This window comes from Syngnathoides biaculeatus, chromosome 7 (genome assembly GCF_019802595.1).
Source record: "Syngnathoides biaculeatus isolate LvHL_M chromosome 7, ASM1980259v1, whole genome shotgun sequence".
Lineage (NCBI taxonomy): Eukaryota > Metazoa > Chordata > Actinopteri > Syngnathiformes > Syngnathidae > Syngnathoides > Syngnathoides biaculeatus.
The window spans coordinates 23,789,503-23,806,539 of NC_084646.1; the positions used below are offsets into that span (position 1 = coordinate 23,789,503).

The following is a 17,037-nucleotide window of genomic DNA, read 5'->3' on the forward strand; positions in this document are numbered from 1 at the left end:
AGGAAAGCGCACACAGACCAGCTCAAGGAAAAGATGAAAAAAAACAAGTTTGCAAAAATGAAGGAGATGGTGTTTAAAAAAAAGAAAATGAAAAAAGATTCTGACAGACATTGTAAGCTAAGAGAGATGCAAATACTATAGAACTAGTAACTAATACACAGATAGTATTAATGAAAGCTGAATTGAGAAAAATAGCTGGCAGTGAGGAATTGAAAGAGCCAGAAGTAAAGAATAAATGTAAATAATATAATAGATCAGAGACATTATTTTTTTCACTTTTATCAAGAGACATTGTGGGATTTTCCTGGAACAACCCACTGATAACAGGACATTATACAAGAAGTGTTATTTGGAAGACAACAGGTATTTCTCACTTTAATATTGAGGATGATTTTTCACAGCCATTTTGAAATGCCTATTGAAATTTTCTTTTATAAACATTTCTTTAAATTATTTTAATTTTTTTCTTACTTTCTTTTTGATTAAGAGATGACATACATGTGCATTTATTACATATTTCAAGGAGGCCACAGGAGCAAGGTGTAAGTTAACTTAAGTCAGACACAGTTAAGATGCAATTAAGAAAAAGATTAACAATTTAAAAGAGAAAACTTAAGAGGTATTTTATGTGGCAAAATGTAGACCAAAACTAGTAAAATATTTTCTTATTGAGACCAATTATTTTCTTGCAGGAAATGCTCAGAATATACCATATTACGTCTTAAATTGCTTAGTGTCTGGGCCCCTATAGCCCCCCCCCCTTAACTTTCCTCGGATTTTCTCTTCCTCACTTCACAGCCCTGCTTAAGGAGTCAATGATTGGAGAATTTTGCGATGGAAATCTGTATGAATGAAAGACTTTTTCCTCACATTCCTCCCCATTTGTTCAGGCGACATGAGGACAACATGTACTGGTGGAGAATGGCAGAGGAGCAAATGTACTGGGGGGAACAGAGACACAGGATGGCTCCCCCGCCTCTCATGAGCTGCCTGGGTCGGCCTGTGCCCCCTCTGCTGGTAGGTTTGGCTCAGCTGTTTTTATTTCTTCCTTCTGGGTCCTTTCACATATCTTCCCTCTCACTTACTGATGTGTTTTTGTCCTTTTGTGTAAGGCTTGCGTGCGTCCGCTAGACTCAATTGATGACCGCGTTGTAATGGCCAAACACGCCACCATTTACCCAGGGGAGTTAGAGCTCCAGGCTGTTCAGAGGATTGTTTCCCACTCTGAGCAAGCCCTGAAAATGGTGTCGGATAATCTGTTTGAGAAGAACATCACTGCTGCTTCTCCTGAGAGTGGAGACCTAAACAGGTACACATTTAGGTACAATTTCAGGTTAAGGGGTCCACAAAGATGTTGTTGCTCACGACCAAGTTATGTTTCTTCAGTTATGATGAAAACAAATTGTTCATCTTTTTTAATTTGGTCCCTATTAACCGACGCGAGCTAATATAGTAGTTACATAAAATCAATAATTACACAAACTATTGTTTTGAAAAAATACTTCTAGGCCATGGATATAAAACAGTCATGTGAAAAATAGTAAGTATGGCAGTAGGTTAGTGTACCTTCTTCTCTCATGATGACATTTTTAAACTGCGGCGCAAAAAAAGTGAATTGGACCCCGTTCCTCAAACTGTCATATGTCAATACTGTTGAGGGATGTCCTGAACCCTGCGTTTTCGCTTCCAAACTGATACCGACAGCTTTGAATTTTAGCCAATACCCACATCAATCCAATCAGATATCAGCAACAACGTATGTGCTTGACTTTTTTTTAAGAATGGAAGATGAGAGAAGCCTTTGTGATGTGGTAAGCAACAGTAAGTAAATATTCCACACAAAAGTCTTTGCCATGTCTGTTGGCTTGTCATATGGCAAAAGTACAGACAACAGTACTGAAAAATACTGCGTGCTGTCCTCTTCACGTAGCAGTCCAGCCTTTGAAATCCGTCGATCATAGATTCTTTTTTCCAACTGCCTGCACCCATGGGGCGCGGCCGGGCACAACCCGAAAGGGTAACATGGGTCCCCCTTCCCATGGGCTCACCACCTGTGAAAGGGCCATAGAGGTCGGGTGCAATGTGAGCTGGGCGGTGGCCAAAGGTGGGGACCTTGGCGGTACGATCTCCAGCTACAGAAACTAGCTCTAGGGACATGGAATGTCACCTCTTTGGCACGGAAGGAGCCCAAGTTGGTGCGTGAGGTCGAGAAGTTCCGACTAGATATAGTCAAACTCGTCGCTACGCACCACTTGGGCTCTGGCACCACTCCTCTTGAGAGGGGTTGGACTCTGTTCCACTCTGGAGTTGCCCACTGTGAGAGACGCCGAACAGGTGTGGGTATACTTATTGCCCCCTTGGCTCGGGGCACGTACCTTGGAGTTTACCCTGGTGGATGAGAGTGTAGCCTCCCTCCGCCTGCACGTAGGGTGACGGGTCCTGACTGTTGTTTGTGCTTATGTACCAAACAGCAGTGCAGATTACCCACCCCTTTTGGAGTTCTTAGAGGGAGTGCTGGAGAGCGCCCCCTCTGGCGACTCCATCATTCTGCTGGGGGACTTCAATGCCAACGCAGGCAATGACAGTGAGACCTGGAAGGGTGTGATTGGGAAGGACCCCCCCCCCCCCATCAGAACTTGAATGGTGTTCTGTGACTGGAGTTCTGTGCTCATCCCGGATTGTCCATGACAAACACAATGTTCAAGCATAAGCATAACATGTCCACTTGGCACCAGGACACCCTAGGTCTCAGTTCGATGATCGACTTTGTGGTTGTGTCATCGGACTTGTGACCACATGTCTCGGGCACTCAGTTAAAAAGAGGGGCGGAGCGTCAACTGATCACCACCTGGTGGTGAGTTGGCTCCGATGGTGGGGGAAGATGCCAGTCCGATATAGCAGGCTCAAACGTATTGTGAGGGGCTGCTGGGCACGGCTGGCAGATTCCCCTGTCAGAAGGAATTTCAACTCCAACCTCCAAAAGAATTTTGCTCACATCTCAGAGGAGGCGGGGGACATTGTATCCCAGTGGACGATGTTCCGCGCCTCCATTGCTGAGACGGCCGACTGGAGCTGTGGCCGTAAGGTGGTCGGTGCCTGTCCTATCGGGCATTTCTGGCCTGTGGGACTACCGAGGCAGCTGATAGGTATAGGCTGGTCAAGCGGAATGCAACTTCGGTGGTCGCTGAGGCAAAAACCCAGGCGTGGAAGGAGTTCGTTGAGACCATAGAGAACGACTTCAGGACGGCTTCGAGGAAATTCTGGTCCATTGTCCGGCGTCTCAGGAGGGGGAAGCAGTGCACCATCAACACTGTGTATAGTGGGGATGGGGTGCTGCTGACCTCAACTCGGGATGTTGTGAGTCGTTGGGGAGACTACTTCGAAGACCTCCTCAATTCCACCAACACGCCTTCGCACGAGGAAGCTGAGTCTGGGTGCTCTTCTATCTCTGGGGTTGAGGTCACTGAGGTGGTTAAAAAGCTCCTCGGCGGCAGGCTTCCGGATGGATGAGATTTGCCCGGAGTTCCTAAAGGCTCTGGATGTTGTGGGGCTGTCATGGTTGGCACGCCTCTGCAACATCGCTTGGACATCGGGGACAGTGCCTCTGGATTGGCAGACTAGGGTAGTGGTCCCCTTTTCAAGAAGGGTGACCGGAGGGTGTGTTCCAACTATAGAGGGATAGCATTCCTCAGCCTCCCTGGTAAGGTCTATTCCAGGGGTACTGGAGAGGAGGGTCCGTCGGGAAGTCGACTCTCGGATTCAGGAGGAGCAATGTGGTTTTTCGTCCTGGCCGTGGACAGTGGACCAGCTCTAACCCTCAGCAGGATCCTTGAGGGTGCATGGGAGTTCGCCCAACCAGTCTACATGTATTTTGTGGACTTAGAGAAGGCATTCGACCGTGTCCCTTGGGGAGTCCTGTGGGGTGGTTGTTAGGGAGTATGGGGTACTGAATCCCCTGATATGACCTGTTCGGTCCCTGTATGAACGCTGTCAGAGTTTGTTCGGCATTGCCGGCAATAAGTCTGACTCATTTCCAGTGAAAGTTGGAATCCGCCAAGGCTGCTCTTTGTCATCAATTTTATTCATAAATTTTATGGACAGAATTTCTTGGCACAGCCGAGGCTTAGAGGGTGTCCGGTTTAGTGGCCTCAGCATCGCATCTCTGCTCTTCGCAGAGGATGTGGTTCTGTTGGCTTCATCAAGCCGTGATCTCCAGCTCTCACTGGAGCGATTTGCAGCCGAGTGTGAAGCAGCTGGCATGAGAATCAACACCTCCAAATCCGAGACTATGGTCCTCATTCGAAAAAGAGTGGCGTGCCCTCTTCAGGTTGGGTCTTTCTCCAAGTGGAGGAGTTCAAGCATCTTATCTAACCCTTGTTCACGAGTGAGGAAAAAATAGAGCGGGAGATTGACAGACGGATCGGTGGAGCGTCTGCAGTGATGTGGACTATGTATTGGTTCGTTGTGGTGAAGAGGGAGCTAAGTCGGAAGGTGAACCTTTCAATTTACCAGTCAGTCTATGTTCCTACCCTCACCTATGGGCATGAGGTGTGGGTCATTTCTGAAAGAACAAGAACCTGGATACAAGCAGCCAAAATGAGTTTCCTCCACAGGGTGTCCGGGCTCTCCCTTAGAGATAGGGTGAGAAGCTCGGTCATCCGGGAGGGGCTAAGTGTCGAGCCGCTACTTCTCCGCATTGAGAGGAGCCAAATGAGGTGGCTGGGGCATCTGATTCGGATGCCTCCCGGACACCACCCTGGTGAGGTGCTCCGGGGATCTCCCACCGGAAAGAGACCCGAGAACGACCCAGGACACGCTGGAGAGACTATGTCTCTCAGCTGGCTTGGGAACGCCTCGAGATCCCTCCAGAAGAGCTGGAAGAGGTGGCTGGGGAAAGGGAAGTCTGGGTATCCCTGCTGAAGCTACTACTCCTGTGACCCGACTCGGAAAAACGGTAGATAATGGATGCATAGATATAAAAGGAAATCCTCACGTCTTGTCCGTGCCGTTTCACCATGACGGTTGTGAGATTTGATTCTCTTGCTAGCAGGTGAGGTCTCGATTACCTGAGGAGAAATAGTTGACACCGCAGCTGATTTCAGCCTCTGCTGTACCTGTGTATCCCAGTCATTCTGTTCAGTGTTTCTCAAAACACGCCTGTTCGAAGTGATCAGGACAGTTGGCGATGCTTGCAAGGCACCCAAAGCTGATCATGTTTCTTCCTGTCAATTGACTTTGCCCATCCACTGGTCATGTTTTCTTTTTTATTTGGAAAACCAAACACTTGCCACTACCTAAGCAAATAACATTCACGACTTATTATTATGTTGACACCTAAACAACCTACTGTTATGATCATGTGAGATCTGCATTCTGTCCAGGCGCTGCTGGATAGAAGTGCTAGAGTGGTAAACTCAGAGATTTTAGAATCAGAATGTTCCGATAGTCGTTTTTCTGTTGACATCGGACTGATTTCGGATCTCACAGATGGCTCGGGACACCATTAGTACTGTCATTAATTACGGACCCTCGGTAAACTGAATTTGAATCGTATTTTCAAATGCATAAAAATGAATTACATTTACATTATTGCTAAGCTAATATTTAAGTGAGCATTAAAGCAAAAAAACTATAAGGAATATAGATGAACTCTAAATGAAGTTTAATCTATTTTGGCTTTTTTCTTCTTTGTGTTAGCATTAAGAGCTCATCCCGGCTGTTAAAAGGTGTGATGCGGGTGGGCATCTTAGCCAAAGGCCTGCTACTTCGTGGTGACACTAATGTTCAACTCATCCTGCTCACTGCCAAGAAACCCACCGTCTCCTTACTCAAGACCATAGCTACGCAGTTGCCCAAGGAACTGGCAGTAAGGAAATCTCCCCCTATATCACAATATTTATATATTAACACATTTTGAGGAGGGACTAAACCTGCTCTGCTCATGTGCATCTATCCTGACAAAAATGACTTTCAGGATTTTTTTTTCAGAGAATACTTACTTTTTTTTTTTTTTTCCCAAAAATAATCAATTGTATTTTACAGGTTACAACATCAGCCATGTCCGCAAACACAAGGAAGATAAAATACAACTTTTACTTTTCAGGAGACCCAAAAGTTTTGATTGATAATTAATTGTCCTGCTTCTTTCAACATGGGTTTCTCTCTTATCCCAGATGAGATTTAACTCCCACGTCAAAAATAAAAGTTAGTTTTTAATTTATTAATGATCACCGTGGTTAAGGTCTCGGGCCTCTCAAAGTCTAAATGGAATCTCCATAAATTGACCCACTCCTGATCATAAGAAAGAAACCCCATGTCTGTATAAAGGGCCATCAGAAGTCAAAAGTCAGAAGGCAACAACTTGAAGATTATGAAATGTTGAAATCAGCTTGCTCCTCCTGCTGTATTATATAAACGGTCAATTCACTGATCTTTAGATGCACTGCCTGGTTATGACACCTGAATCCTACAGAGCGTGTTGTGGGGTTTCATAAACTTTCCATAGTCATCCTCTAAATTTAAATAATACATATACTCCGAAGCTTTATTCTCAGTACCCTTTAACAAAAGAATTACGCAATGACTTTGCCTAATTAGGCTCGTTGCCCCCTGATACGGTATCTTCCCCACAACCTCTGTAGTGAGTAATTCCAAGTGTCCTTTTAACCGGCAGACATTTTCTGAAGATCAGTATGAGGTGCAGGCTCACCCAGAGGAGGCCAACGTCGTCATATTATCAAGCAAGGAGCCCACTATGCAGGTGACTGTTTCTCTCACCTCGCCACTCATGAGGGACGACCCTGCTGCCGAAAAGGACAAACAGGCAGGAGGAAAAGCGGCTGAGAAAGGTTAGAGAAGCCAAAGCTTTCAGTACCAGAGAAGCACATGATGACGCTGTGTCTAACAAACAGTATAAATCCTCCACCCTCCCCCCCACTCTGTCCTTTGCAAACCATATTTGCTCAAATTTGAGCTGAATTGGACACAATTTTACATTCAAGCATTTTTTTTTTAAATTTGCAAATCCTAAAGAAAATAAACAGAAATTTCATACACATTTGTATATTATTTTTACCAGCCCCTTTTTTTACAGCCACATTAAGCCTCCAAAATCTTTTCTTTACTTTCCACAAAATGTTATTCAAAAGCCGGGCTCTCCGACCTTTCTGTGCCACTAGAGTGTATATTTATTTCATAAGCAGTTGCACCCAGACACAATCCCATTAAACAAAATGAAGAAACAGACCAAATTGAGGATCACTGTCCAGCTAATGCATGTTTGGAAACAAAGTATGTACTATTACAGGAGTTACCAAGCTGATACCCATGGACCTGTTCAAAAAATAGCATACAAATGTTGGGACATTGTGATTCCCTCGGAATGATATACAAATGATTATTTGAAGTTGTAAACACAGAGATTTGTAGAAAAACCCTTGCATATTGATCATTATCTTTTTCCTACCTTGTGAAATCATTATTCATAATTAGAAGTCAAAAATATGATCAGTGTCTTCACATACATGAAGTCATTTATTCATGATATAATTACATTTTTACAATTTGAGGAGATGTATTATTTCAGATATGTGTATCAGATGTAGCCTTTCGCATTATTGTGATGAGTACCCAAGTTTCAGTTTCAAAGGTTGATGACCCCTGTATAATTATTGTGACAAAAGTATTTGGCATACATAAAATTCAGATTTTTCAATTAGTCTGAGATCTGACCTCCTAAATGAACAAAAATTCTGACAGACTTACTCTAAATTCTTATGAGGGCTGTGTTGTTTTTTGGGGGATCAATCCATATGGAGTTCTGTAATACTGCCTGTAGGTGTCCAAATACTTTTGTCCATATTATGAGTAGTAGTTCTACTTTTGTTGCATTACCTCAACTCAACCATGAGGAAGGTTTTTTGGGTAACTACTTCATTGCAATCACTTTCCTCTAGACATCATCATGTGGCATTCTCAGCGGTGATGAGCTTGAGCGTTTTGCTCACAATTATCTGTATTCATTCAATCATTACATTTGGACATTATTATATGAACCACCTGCTTTCACGCCCCCTATCTAACATTGTAGTGAAATGCTAAAATAATTGTGACGTGAGCACTCCTGCACCAGTTATCCAGTATTTCTATGTTTTTCATTGTGAAATCCCGGTTGAGATATTTTCTGTTGCTATTGTCATTCATTTTCTGTTGGGGCTATGAACGCCACACTCATGTCAGTTTGACAGACTTCTTAAAACGCCCAAGCCTCAAAATGTCTGCATGGACATTTTTGCTCATTTTGACTATGAAAGGTCAAATGTCCTGTCCTGCGCTTTTGCCACTTTTCCCAGAAAACTTGGAATTATCAAACATCTAGGAGGTTGGGTTATTGCAAATGTCGTTGACGACGTGTCAGGGATGAAAGGGTAGATGAAAGCCTTAGGACTGACTCGGATTTAGCTTGTATGAAGTTCAGTGGATGAAAAGTTGTAACATCATAACAATCACATGTGAAGTTTTCCCCAAAATGCCTTTAGTTTGTCATCAAACACTCTTCATAAACTCCTCCCCCTCCCAAAAAACAACAGACAGCGTGTTTTTATTACTAACGATGTAAACTGTTTTCATATTACTGATTGTGCATTACTAATTGTGTAATCTCTCTTTGAAATTTGTTCAAACCTTTGTATTTCTTATTTTATGCATTTAATTAGAGTACGGGAACTTAGCCGCAATATTGGCTTGATTAGCTATCTCAGCTGATTTCTCAGATGAGGCCAGACATATTTTGTCATATGACAAAACGTCTTGTAGTGTGACATCATCCACGACCAACAATTTGTCCCTATGACGCCAAAATAGGAAGTCTAGCATGTTTGATTTTTTTATTTTTTTATTTTTTTTTTGATATCTTCCGTGGAGTGTGACATAATGACAACTCTCTGACAGCACTCCTTGACGTTGACAAATGGGTTTGCGTATTGTGACTGGCGCATTGCCTCCTGTTCTTGCTATTGTCAACATACTGTACTTGGATGCCGTTGTCAATATTTATTTAAGTTATGTACATTCTCACTCTCCTTGTTCCTTTTACTAAATGATGCAACTAATTACTTTTTAATGGAATGGTGGAAATCTGTGGTCATAAGCGATAAAGTGTTCCATCTCGCATTTAATTTATCAAGTAAACAGCTACTGGTTGTGGTTGATTTATGACCATAATCATTGAGCATTTACATGTTTTCTCTGTCAGATGTGGCTGAGAATGATCCAACCGATCTTCTGAATAAGAAAAAATGTTTAGAGCACTTGGCTGCACTCCGTCATGCTAAATGGTTTCAGGTAAAGGTTTTTCATGTCTCTTGAGCATCATTTTTTACTCAAATTTAATAGCTATCAATGTTCTGGATGTAATAATCTCATCTCCCTAAATCTTTCCTTTGTAGGCTCGTGCCAATGGGCTTCAGTCCTGTGTGATCATCATACGAGTCTTACGAGATCTTTGTAAGCGGGTACCCATCTGGAGAAAGGTGCCAAGCTGGGTGAGTGGGTATTTTATACCTCTTATTGTTCCAACTGGAACAAAATGAAGTAAATAGAGCTTTGTTTTACTTGACTGTAAAAATGTATGTATGTATGGTTGCTTACACCGTCAGCTTTGTGATAGGAAGTAATGCTGCATTTAGTTCGATTGATCAAATTCGACATGATTGACAACATTTTTACTGATGAACAATAATCATTGTCCCCAGTGAATGTTGTACCGGAATGAGTTCAATTAACAAAAGTTCATGAAAGCTCATGGGTTTTTCATTTGTCATTACTTAAAGTATAAAAAAAAAACTGCCCCCTCCTGCGTTACGACCAGTGTAAAATCAGAGAACCAAAATTATGAAATACCACACAATAAGAGACAAAAACAGCAACAACAACATTTTTGTGAAATCCCACTAGTTCATATTTTGGGTGAAGGTGAACTGAATTTAGTTGAACTCTAGCTAATAAACGTTACAGAGAGCGTGCTCATTATGGCTCCTGTGCACAGTTTTCCTATATTAGTTCATTTTAATTTGACTCCGCTGTCATGATCCTGCCGCTCCAGCCCGGGCTGTGCGGGTGCCCGCGCGGTTGCGGTGATTGGGAGGCGCACACCTGCGCCTCATGCGGGCTGATTATCCTGTGTATTTATATGACCCCGATGACGACTGGTCGGCGCCAGTTCGTTGAGCTTCATGTCCCGTTCGAGTACTCCCGTATCCCTGATCGACAACCCGTGTGTACCGACCTTCACCTGTTCTCCGACCTACCTTGTGAGCCTGACTCCTTTGATACTTCTGCCTGCCTTGATCGTTCTTCCGTGTACTGACTCCTGCCTGCCCGCTCACCTGCTCTCTTCGCCCGACGTCCCAACTACCGCTGCTGCACCGGACTGCCTGCTCGATCCCCGAACTCGGCATATAATAAACGTTTCTCCTTGCACTACCTTGCATCGTTCGAGTCCTGCATTTGGGTCCTACTCCCGTTCCGATGGTTCGTGACATCCAAAAGGATTTGTTCGGCACTTCCGGAAGAAAACCCATCTGAATATGACACTTTATTTTACAGACTATAGAATGAGGTGGATTATAAAGCTTGCCCACTTTGTGTCCCATTTGGGATCGCCGCAGCGTGTATGTACGATGTGCAATTAAATATTTACACAGAGAGATTTTGTAAATGTTTATTTGCATACCTTGTTTCTAAACAGTGACTGTAACACAGCAGTAAAACAGCTTAAACATAACAGAAAAGTCACGGTTTTTATTCATCCTCCTCCTCTTCACTGAAACCACTGAAGGCGTCGTCTTCAGTATCGTAGTTGAAGAGCCTCAGAACATCAGTCACACACCATTTCAATCTCTCTATTGCTCACAATGTCATTTTCATCTCAAGACACAGTTACTGCTGAAGTTGTGCTGTTCTCCTCACATAGCAGTGCAGCCTTTTGAAATCTGTTGATCATAGATTCTTTCACTTTCACACAATTACCAGTTGAGTTTAAATTCTGTTTTCCTAGGCGATGGAGCTGCTTGTAGAGAAGGTCATCAGCAGTGTAGTTGGCCCACTCAGTCCAGGAGAAGCCTTGCGGAGGGTGCTGGAGTGTATGGCCACGGGAATCCTGTTATCAGGTACAGGGGGACCACTGTACGCTATAGTGGGTTCATGCGTCTCTATAATATACAATGCTTTTCCTGTCTGAATTATTTTTTTTTTCCATGAGCAAACCATGTAGTTTAGCCGAATATTAAATACATTTTAACCATTGGTACGAATTGCTATTCACCTGTTTGAGACCCATGAAAACATGTGAAGAAAAATTGCTTGTGTGTCGATGTGTGCCTTTTAGTAGCAATGTTACAGAATTTCTCAAAAATGAAAGTCTGTCAAAATTCAAAGTCTGGTTGCATGGCAATTTAAACCTGAGCAAACAACAGAGCAAACATTTATAAAATTGGATAATGGGTTCAGGAGAAGTTTAGCTTTTTGTTTGGGGGAAAAACTGCCATTTTTCATCATCCTGATAGATGGGAGCAGGTTTTTGTCAAGAATATCTCGGTACATTTGTCCATCCATTTATTTTCTGAAAAGCAGCCCCGTACCATCATGCACCCACTTCTGAACATAACTGTTGGTATGGTGTTTTTAGAGTCATGTGCAGTGCAATTTCTTTTTCAAACATGGTGTGAATTATGGCATTATATGGCCAATCTCAAACACTGGTGGAAATGTTCATCTGTCAATCTTAATATCATTGGACTTTTCAGAAGTTTCATGCATGGAAAGATTTGTTCACAGGTATACGTGGTTCCAAAAAGTGTGGACATATTTAGTGCGTGTTTTCTGATGTTAGGGCACATGTTGTTTGGGAGGGCAGCATAGAAGTCAATGAGAGTGCTTGGAATGCCACGTCAATACTTTGCAGCACAGTGCTTGCTGGTGAATGTACCTTTCTGACTGGCGAGTTTAAGCTCCGCCCCTTAGCTACAGTTGCCATGTCCCACAAGCTTTACTGCTCACATACAAAATAGCGACTGAACAGAACAGGTTTGAATTCTCTATCGCGTATTCCAGATAATATTTCAGTATGTTTTTGGCCAAATGCGTCAGACTTGTCCAAGAGAATTCTATAGAGAGGTTTCAACTATTTCACACAAGGATATGTACACTATATTAAGATTTTGGACGGAGCAGGACGCAATGTCAGAGTTACAGCGAAATGTCGGCAATCGATGCAAAAAGGTTGACTCCTCACAAACTTCATATTGAAATCCGATAGGATAAATAGTGGAATTGTACTGCACATGTAAAGCAGGGAGAGTACTTTGTATTTGAAAAGATCGTGAGTAATATTGTAGTCTTTATACAGTGAAGAAAATAAATATTTGAACACCCTGCTATATTGCAAGTTCTCCCACTTAGAAATCATGGAGGAGTCTGAAATTTTCATCATAGGTGCATGTCCACTGTGAGAGAAATAGTCTAAAAAGAAAAATCCAGAAATCACAATGTATTTTTTTTTTTAACGATTTATTTGTGTGATACAGCTGGAAATAAGTCTTTGAACACCTGAGAAAACCAATGTTAACATTTTGTACAGTAGCCTTTGTTTGCAATTACAGAGGTCAAATGTTTCCCGTAGTTGTTCACACAACACAACAACAGGAAGCATTTGACCTCTCTCTGACTCTTTGACTCTTCAGCGTAAAACAGTACGCACTTCATTCAGCAGGTCAGTGATACACTAACAAAGTGAAAGTTATTCTCCTGCAATGTATAAATTACTGATAATAATGAAATCAAACTCAGTGAAGATACTTCTCCCTCCCTTACCTTCGAACATACGGCCTTGTGTTTGTTGATATTGTTAACATTTAGTTGTACGTGCGATCTTCCGCAAGCCTTTATCCATCATAGACACTTTGTCAACTGTGTTTTAGGCTTTGGAAAATAAATCAAGCAGCCCCCCTTATAACCTTGCAGGATATCTTTCATCAGAATTTCACGTTGCCCAAGCGCATCTGAGGACCATTTTGTTCGTAACATTAACTTTTCCAAGCGCACGCCACTGACATCCGTGATTGCTTTTGCGCCAAGCCAGGGGTTAAGACAATGCACCTATCTGACTGGCTATTATTGTACGAGTGATTGACAGGTCGGAAAGGTCCATTTGGCAGTGGATTTGTAGCGGGTCGGTGAAACCCCGTTCTTCATCTCCCAATTCATAAGTCCTATTAGACTCCAAGACGCGCCCACCATACTGGGAGCCCCGTCAGTTGTGATGCTGGCCAGTTTTGACCTGTCAAGGTTTAACTCTTCCATAGTTTGGTGCATTTTGCCAAAAATATCTTCCCCCGTCATATTCCCTTTGAGATTTTGGAAGGCTGCCAGCTCCTCGCACATCTCTAAGTTTGCGCTAACTCCACAAATAAAAATTAGTAGTTGCACTGTGTCCTGGACGTCCGTGCTCTCATCCAATGCTAATGAAAAAAATTAAAAGTCTTCTGCTGCAGCTGGTTATACACATCACCCACGATTTCTTCAATACGCCTGGTGATTGTACTCGCTGATAGACTCTCAGTATTAAAGATGTCTTTGTTTCGGAACACACCTCCTCCGCGACAGCATTCATTCATCAGTGAAAGGTTTACTGCTGCTTGGTGTATCAGTTGAGCAACCCGAAAGCTAGCCCAAGCAGATGACTGGTTCAGCTGAGCTTGACGTACAAATGTATTCTACTGAGCTAACATTCCACTTTTTAGGTGTGACAATTTGTCTGATCGCATTTGGCCTTGCAAGCTATCGTACTTGTCTTTGTGACGGGATTCATAGTGTCTCTGCAGATTGTATTCTTTGAATATCGCCACCCCCTCTTGAACAAACAAATCATTGTTTGTCCACTTTGGGTTAAATACACTGCATTCCAAATCCAATTTTCTCTTACCTAACCTTTTTGCCATGATTCCGTTTTCTTTGAGAAGGGCAGGTTTGGATTTTTATCTGGGGGTTGCCATATAAGCTTTATCTGGCAACCTGTACCCTTATACCACAGAAGGGTGGAACAAATGTCACGTTGTATGTTTATGAAAGTTACTAATAGTTAATAATGAAAATTGTTATGAACTAAGGAATGTTTTATTGCAAAAGCCCAGCTTTATTATCAGATACAAATACACATCGATGAAAAATAAATCATGTTACTCTGGTTTTGTTCAGGGGGGCCGGACCAAATCTGGAGGCGGGTCAGATCCAGCCCGCGGGCCGTCTATTGGGGACCACTGATAGAAAGTATCTTGCAAAAGGAATATAATAAAGCAATGCTTTTCACATGTGGACATAATATGTGAACCCATAATGTACTTTTGAAATACATAAAATATTACTGTTGGGTACTATGGTAACCGGAACTTAGAACAATTGCTTGAAATCATCAGTAACTATTTCCAGGAACCACTGGATGGATTTGGTATAAACTTGTTGTGCACCTACCTATTAAACTATTAAACTTCTTGGCCTGTTTTTTGATGTAATATTTTTACATACTGTACTCCCACAAAAATGTGCCTTCATAATAAGATGACAAAATTGATTCTCTTTTTAAAATTCCTTTGTTTCTGATACTCACAAGGAATGCCCATTTATATTTGTGTTTGAAACTGCTTTACTTGAAATGTTTATAAATAAGAAAATGCAATGTTCTGCTATATGCACAATGTGAATTTAAAAAATATATATTTATCTAAGAGAAAACAATTGATCTTTCATTAGTAAATGAAATGTCATTTTCTCATGGATTCAAAATTGCTTTTTAACCGAGCAAAAACATATTTTATCCTTGATTATTCTGTTGGAATTGTGAGAAGAATACTTGTTTACTAATTGCAGCACTATTGGATGCAAAATTGGGTTTATGACACCTCAGTTTGTCACGAAAAATTTGAAAAAGTAAGTCATAACATTGCATTTTCATAGAATAAGTGAAAACGTAATCGCGATCACTTTTGAAGGTGCAATACAGAGATTACAGAATAAGTCGTGTTTTTGTTTTAATTCCTCATTTTTTAAAAAGTTAAGTAAATTTGTCCACATGTATTGAGATTGTAGGGTGAAATGTGCAACTACCTAATAGCATGGACTGAACGGGTGGTAACAATGGTAAAGTGAATTGCCAGTATTTTGAAATTTGTGTTGAAAATTAACTTGCCCAACACTGATCCTGTATTATTTCACATCACAAATATTATACACATATTGCAGGTTTAAAAAAAAATAATACAAAAACACATATTTTTTTTCCCCTTTTTTCTTTTCCAATATTGTGCAGCACTACTTACTGTAAGCCATTGTGCATGCACAGACGCAGATTTCACGGGCACCCAACCATGTTCCACTGTTTAAAATATAGGCTTGTACATAGACAGTAAATTCTTTGAATTTTATGGTTGCAATTTTTAAGGGACATGCAAATATATTTAAGGTTTTTAGTCATTATTTTAATAGGTGTGTGTTTAAAAAAAAAAAAAAAAATCTTTCAAGTTTTCTATTGCAGATTTAAACGTATTCACAAATTTTATGTGTATTGATGAGCTGTGATTCTCCAAAGTTGGCATTTTGGGGCTTCATGATTCCTTCCTTTTTCTCAGATGGGTCTGGGTTGTTGGACCCCTGCGAGAGGCAGCCGACAGACGCTTTGGAGAGCATGAAGGTTCAAGACAGGGAGGATGTAACCACCAGCGCACAGGTAAACTATGAAAATGTCCTGCTCAGCGCACTTATCGTTGACATGGAAATGTGACAACCTTATTGGCTTTCTAGCATGTGCTACGGCTGCTTGCCTTCCATCAGATCCATGAGGTCCTTGGCATGAACTCCATGACCAAGGCCAGCACTCCCAACCGCAAACGCCAATGGGACATAAGTGACACAAGCGAGGGCGAGGGGCGAGGCAAAAAGGACAAGAAGGAAGAGGTTGGCAATGCTTGGCGTCCCAAAGAGCAGCATGCAAGTTTATTATCTGATTGAATGTAGCCATTTAAAAAAAATATTAATAATAATAATATCAGTCGATTCAGATCAGTTCTTGAAAAAAAAAAAGATTCACTGTAAAAGACCAACTCTTTTTCCCTGTATGATCATTACTTACATATGTATAGAGATGTTAGAAGTATTTAAACTGTAGAAAAACACAGTTTAGTTCGGCTGATTGCATCATTTCATTTTAACTGCACACTAAGTGCATCTCTGATGAGTCACAAAAGACAAACCATAGTTCTCAGCTCCTTTTTTATAAAACTATTGAACTCACTTGACAACGTTAGAAGGAAACATGAACATAAATTTACATTTTTTAGGGCCTGCAATCACGCCTGTGAAGATCATCCGGTTATATACTTGCCAGATTACAAGTCCTATCATTCTGCAAAAACAACAAAAGGTCAGGTCGGGACACCTTAATATGAGGCAAAATAAAACAATCAATCAGTAAACGTCCAACTGAAAAACAAAACTATCTGTAAGAGGTTCTGTGTTGTCTTTTTGTCTACAGATGAAATTGAAACTCTTAAAAAGTAATCATTATCATCATACTGTCTGTAAGCAGTAATACTTCTTCAAAGTTAGCAGAAGCAATGCCCAACAATATCCTAGGAAATGATCTCATGACCTTTTGTGTCTACATGATGATGCAGGGAGTAGTACACGGAAGAAGGGAGGAGAAAACTTGACAATGTAGACCAGGATGGAACAATTGCACAATTGTTTAAAAGTTCTGTATGACTGACTTTGTTTCAATTGCAAGACCAACTGTTTTTAGTTGTTAAGTATGTCACAATCTCTTCTCTTGAAATCCAAAATGTTACCATTGTAACTTTGTTCTTTCTTTTGTGTATGTTTTTAGCCCAAGTGTTCTGCAAATTGAGTTTGTGTTGTTATGGGTTTTACGCTGCTGTAAATAAATGAAAAAATATATATGGGGAACTACCTCCAACCTCCATGTGACTT

General features: G+C 41.5%; 1 protein-coding gene across 2 annotated transcripts in view; it reads left to right on the forward strand.

Moving 5' to 3' along the window:
* zfr2 (zinc finger RNA binding protein 2) overlaps positions 1–17,029 on the forward strand; it is a 33,441-nt gene extending 16,412 nt beyond the window's left edge. Inside the window, exons 11-20 of one of the 2 annotated variants that reach the window (XM_061824495.1) lie at positions 891–1,017; positions 1,113–1,309; positions 5,698–5,866; positions 6,674–6,848; positions 9,254–9,342; positions 9,447–9,542; positions 11,057–11,168; positions 15,681–15,778; positions 15,853–16,005; positions 16,389–17,029. In XM_061824495.1, coding sequence (XP_061680479.1) covers positions 891–1,017; positions 1,113–1,309; positions 5,698–5,866; positions 6,674–6,848; positions 9,254–9,342; positions 9,447–9,542; positions 11,057–11,168; positions 15,681–15,778; positions 15,853–16,005; positions 16,389–16,409 — 1,237 coding nt within the window. In that variant the 3' untranslated portion in view covers positions 16,410–17,029. Of the gene's footprint in view, positions 1–890; positions 1,018–1,112; positions 1,310–5,697; positions 5,867–6,673; positions 6,849–9,253; positions 9,343–9,446; positions 9,543–11,056; positions 11,169–15,680; positions 15,779–15,852 lie in introns of both variants that reach the window. The other variant, XM_061824494.1, reaches the window with a different exon arrangement.
* The last annotated feature ends 8 nt before the right edge of the window (positions 17,030–17,037 follow it).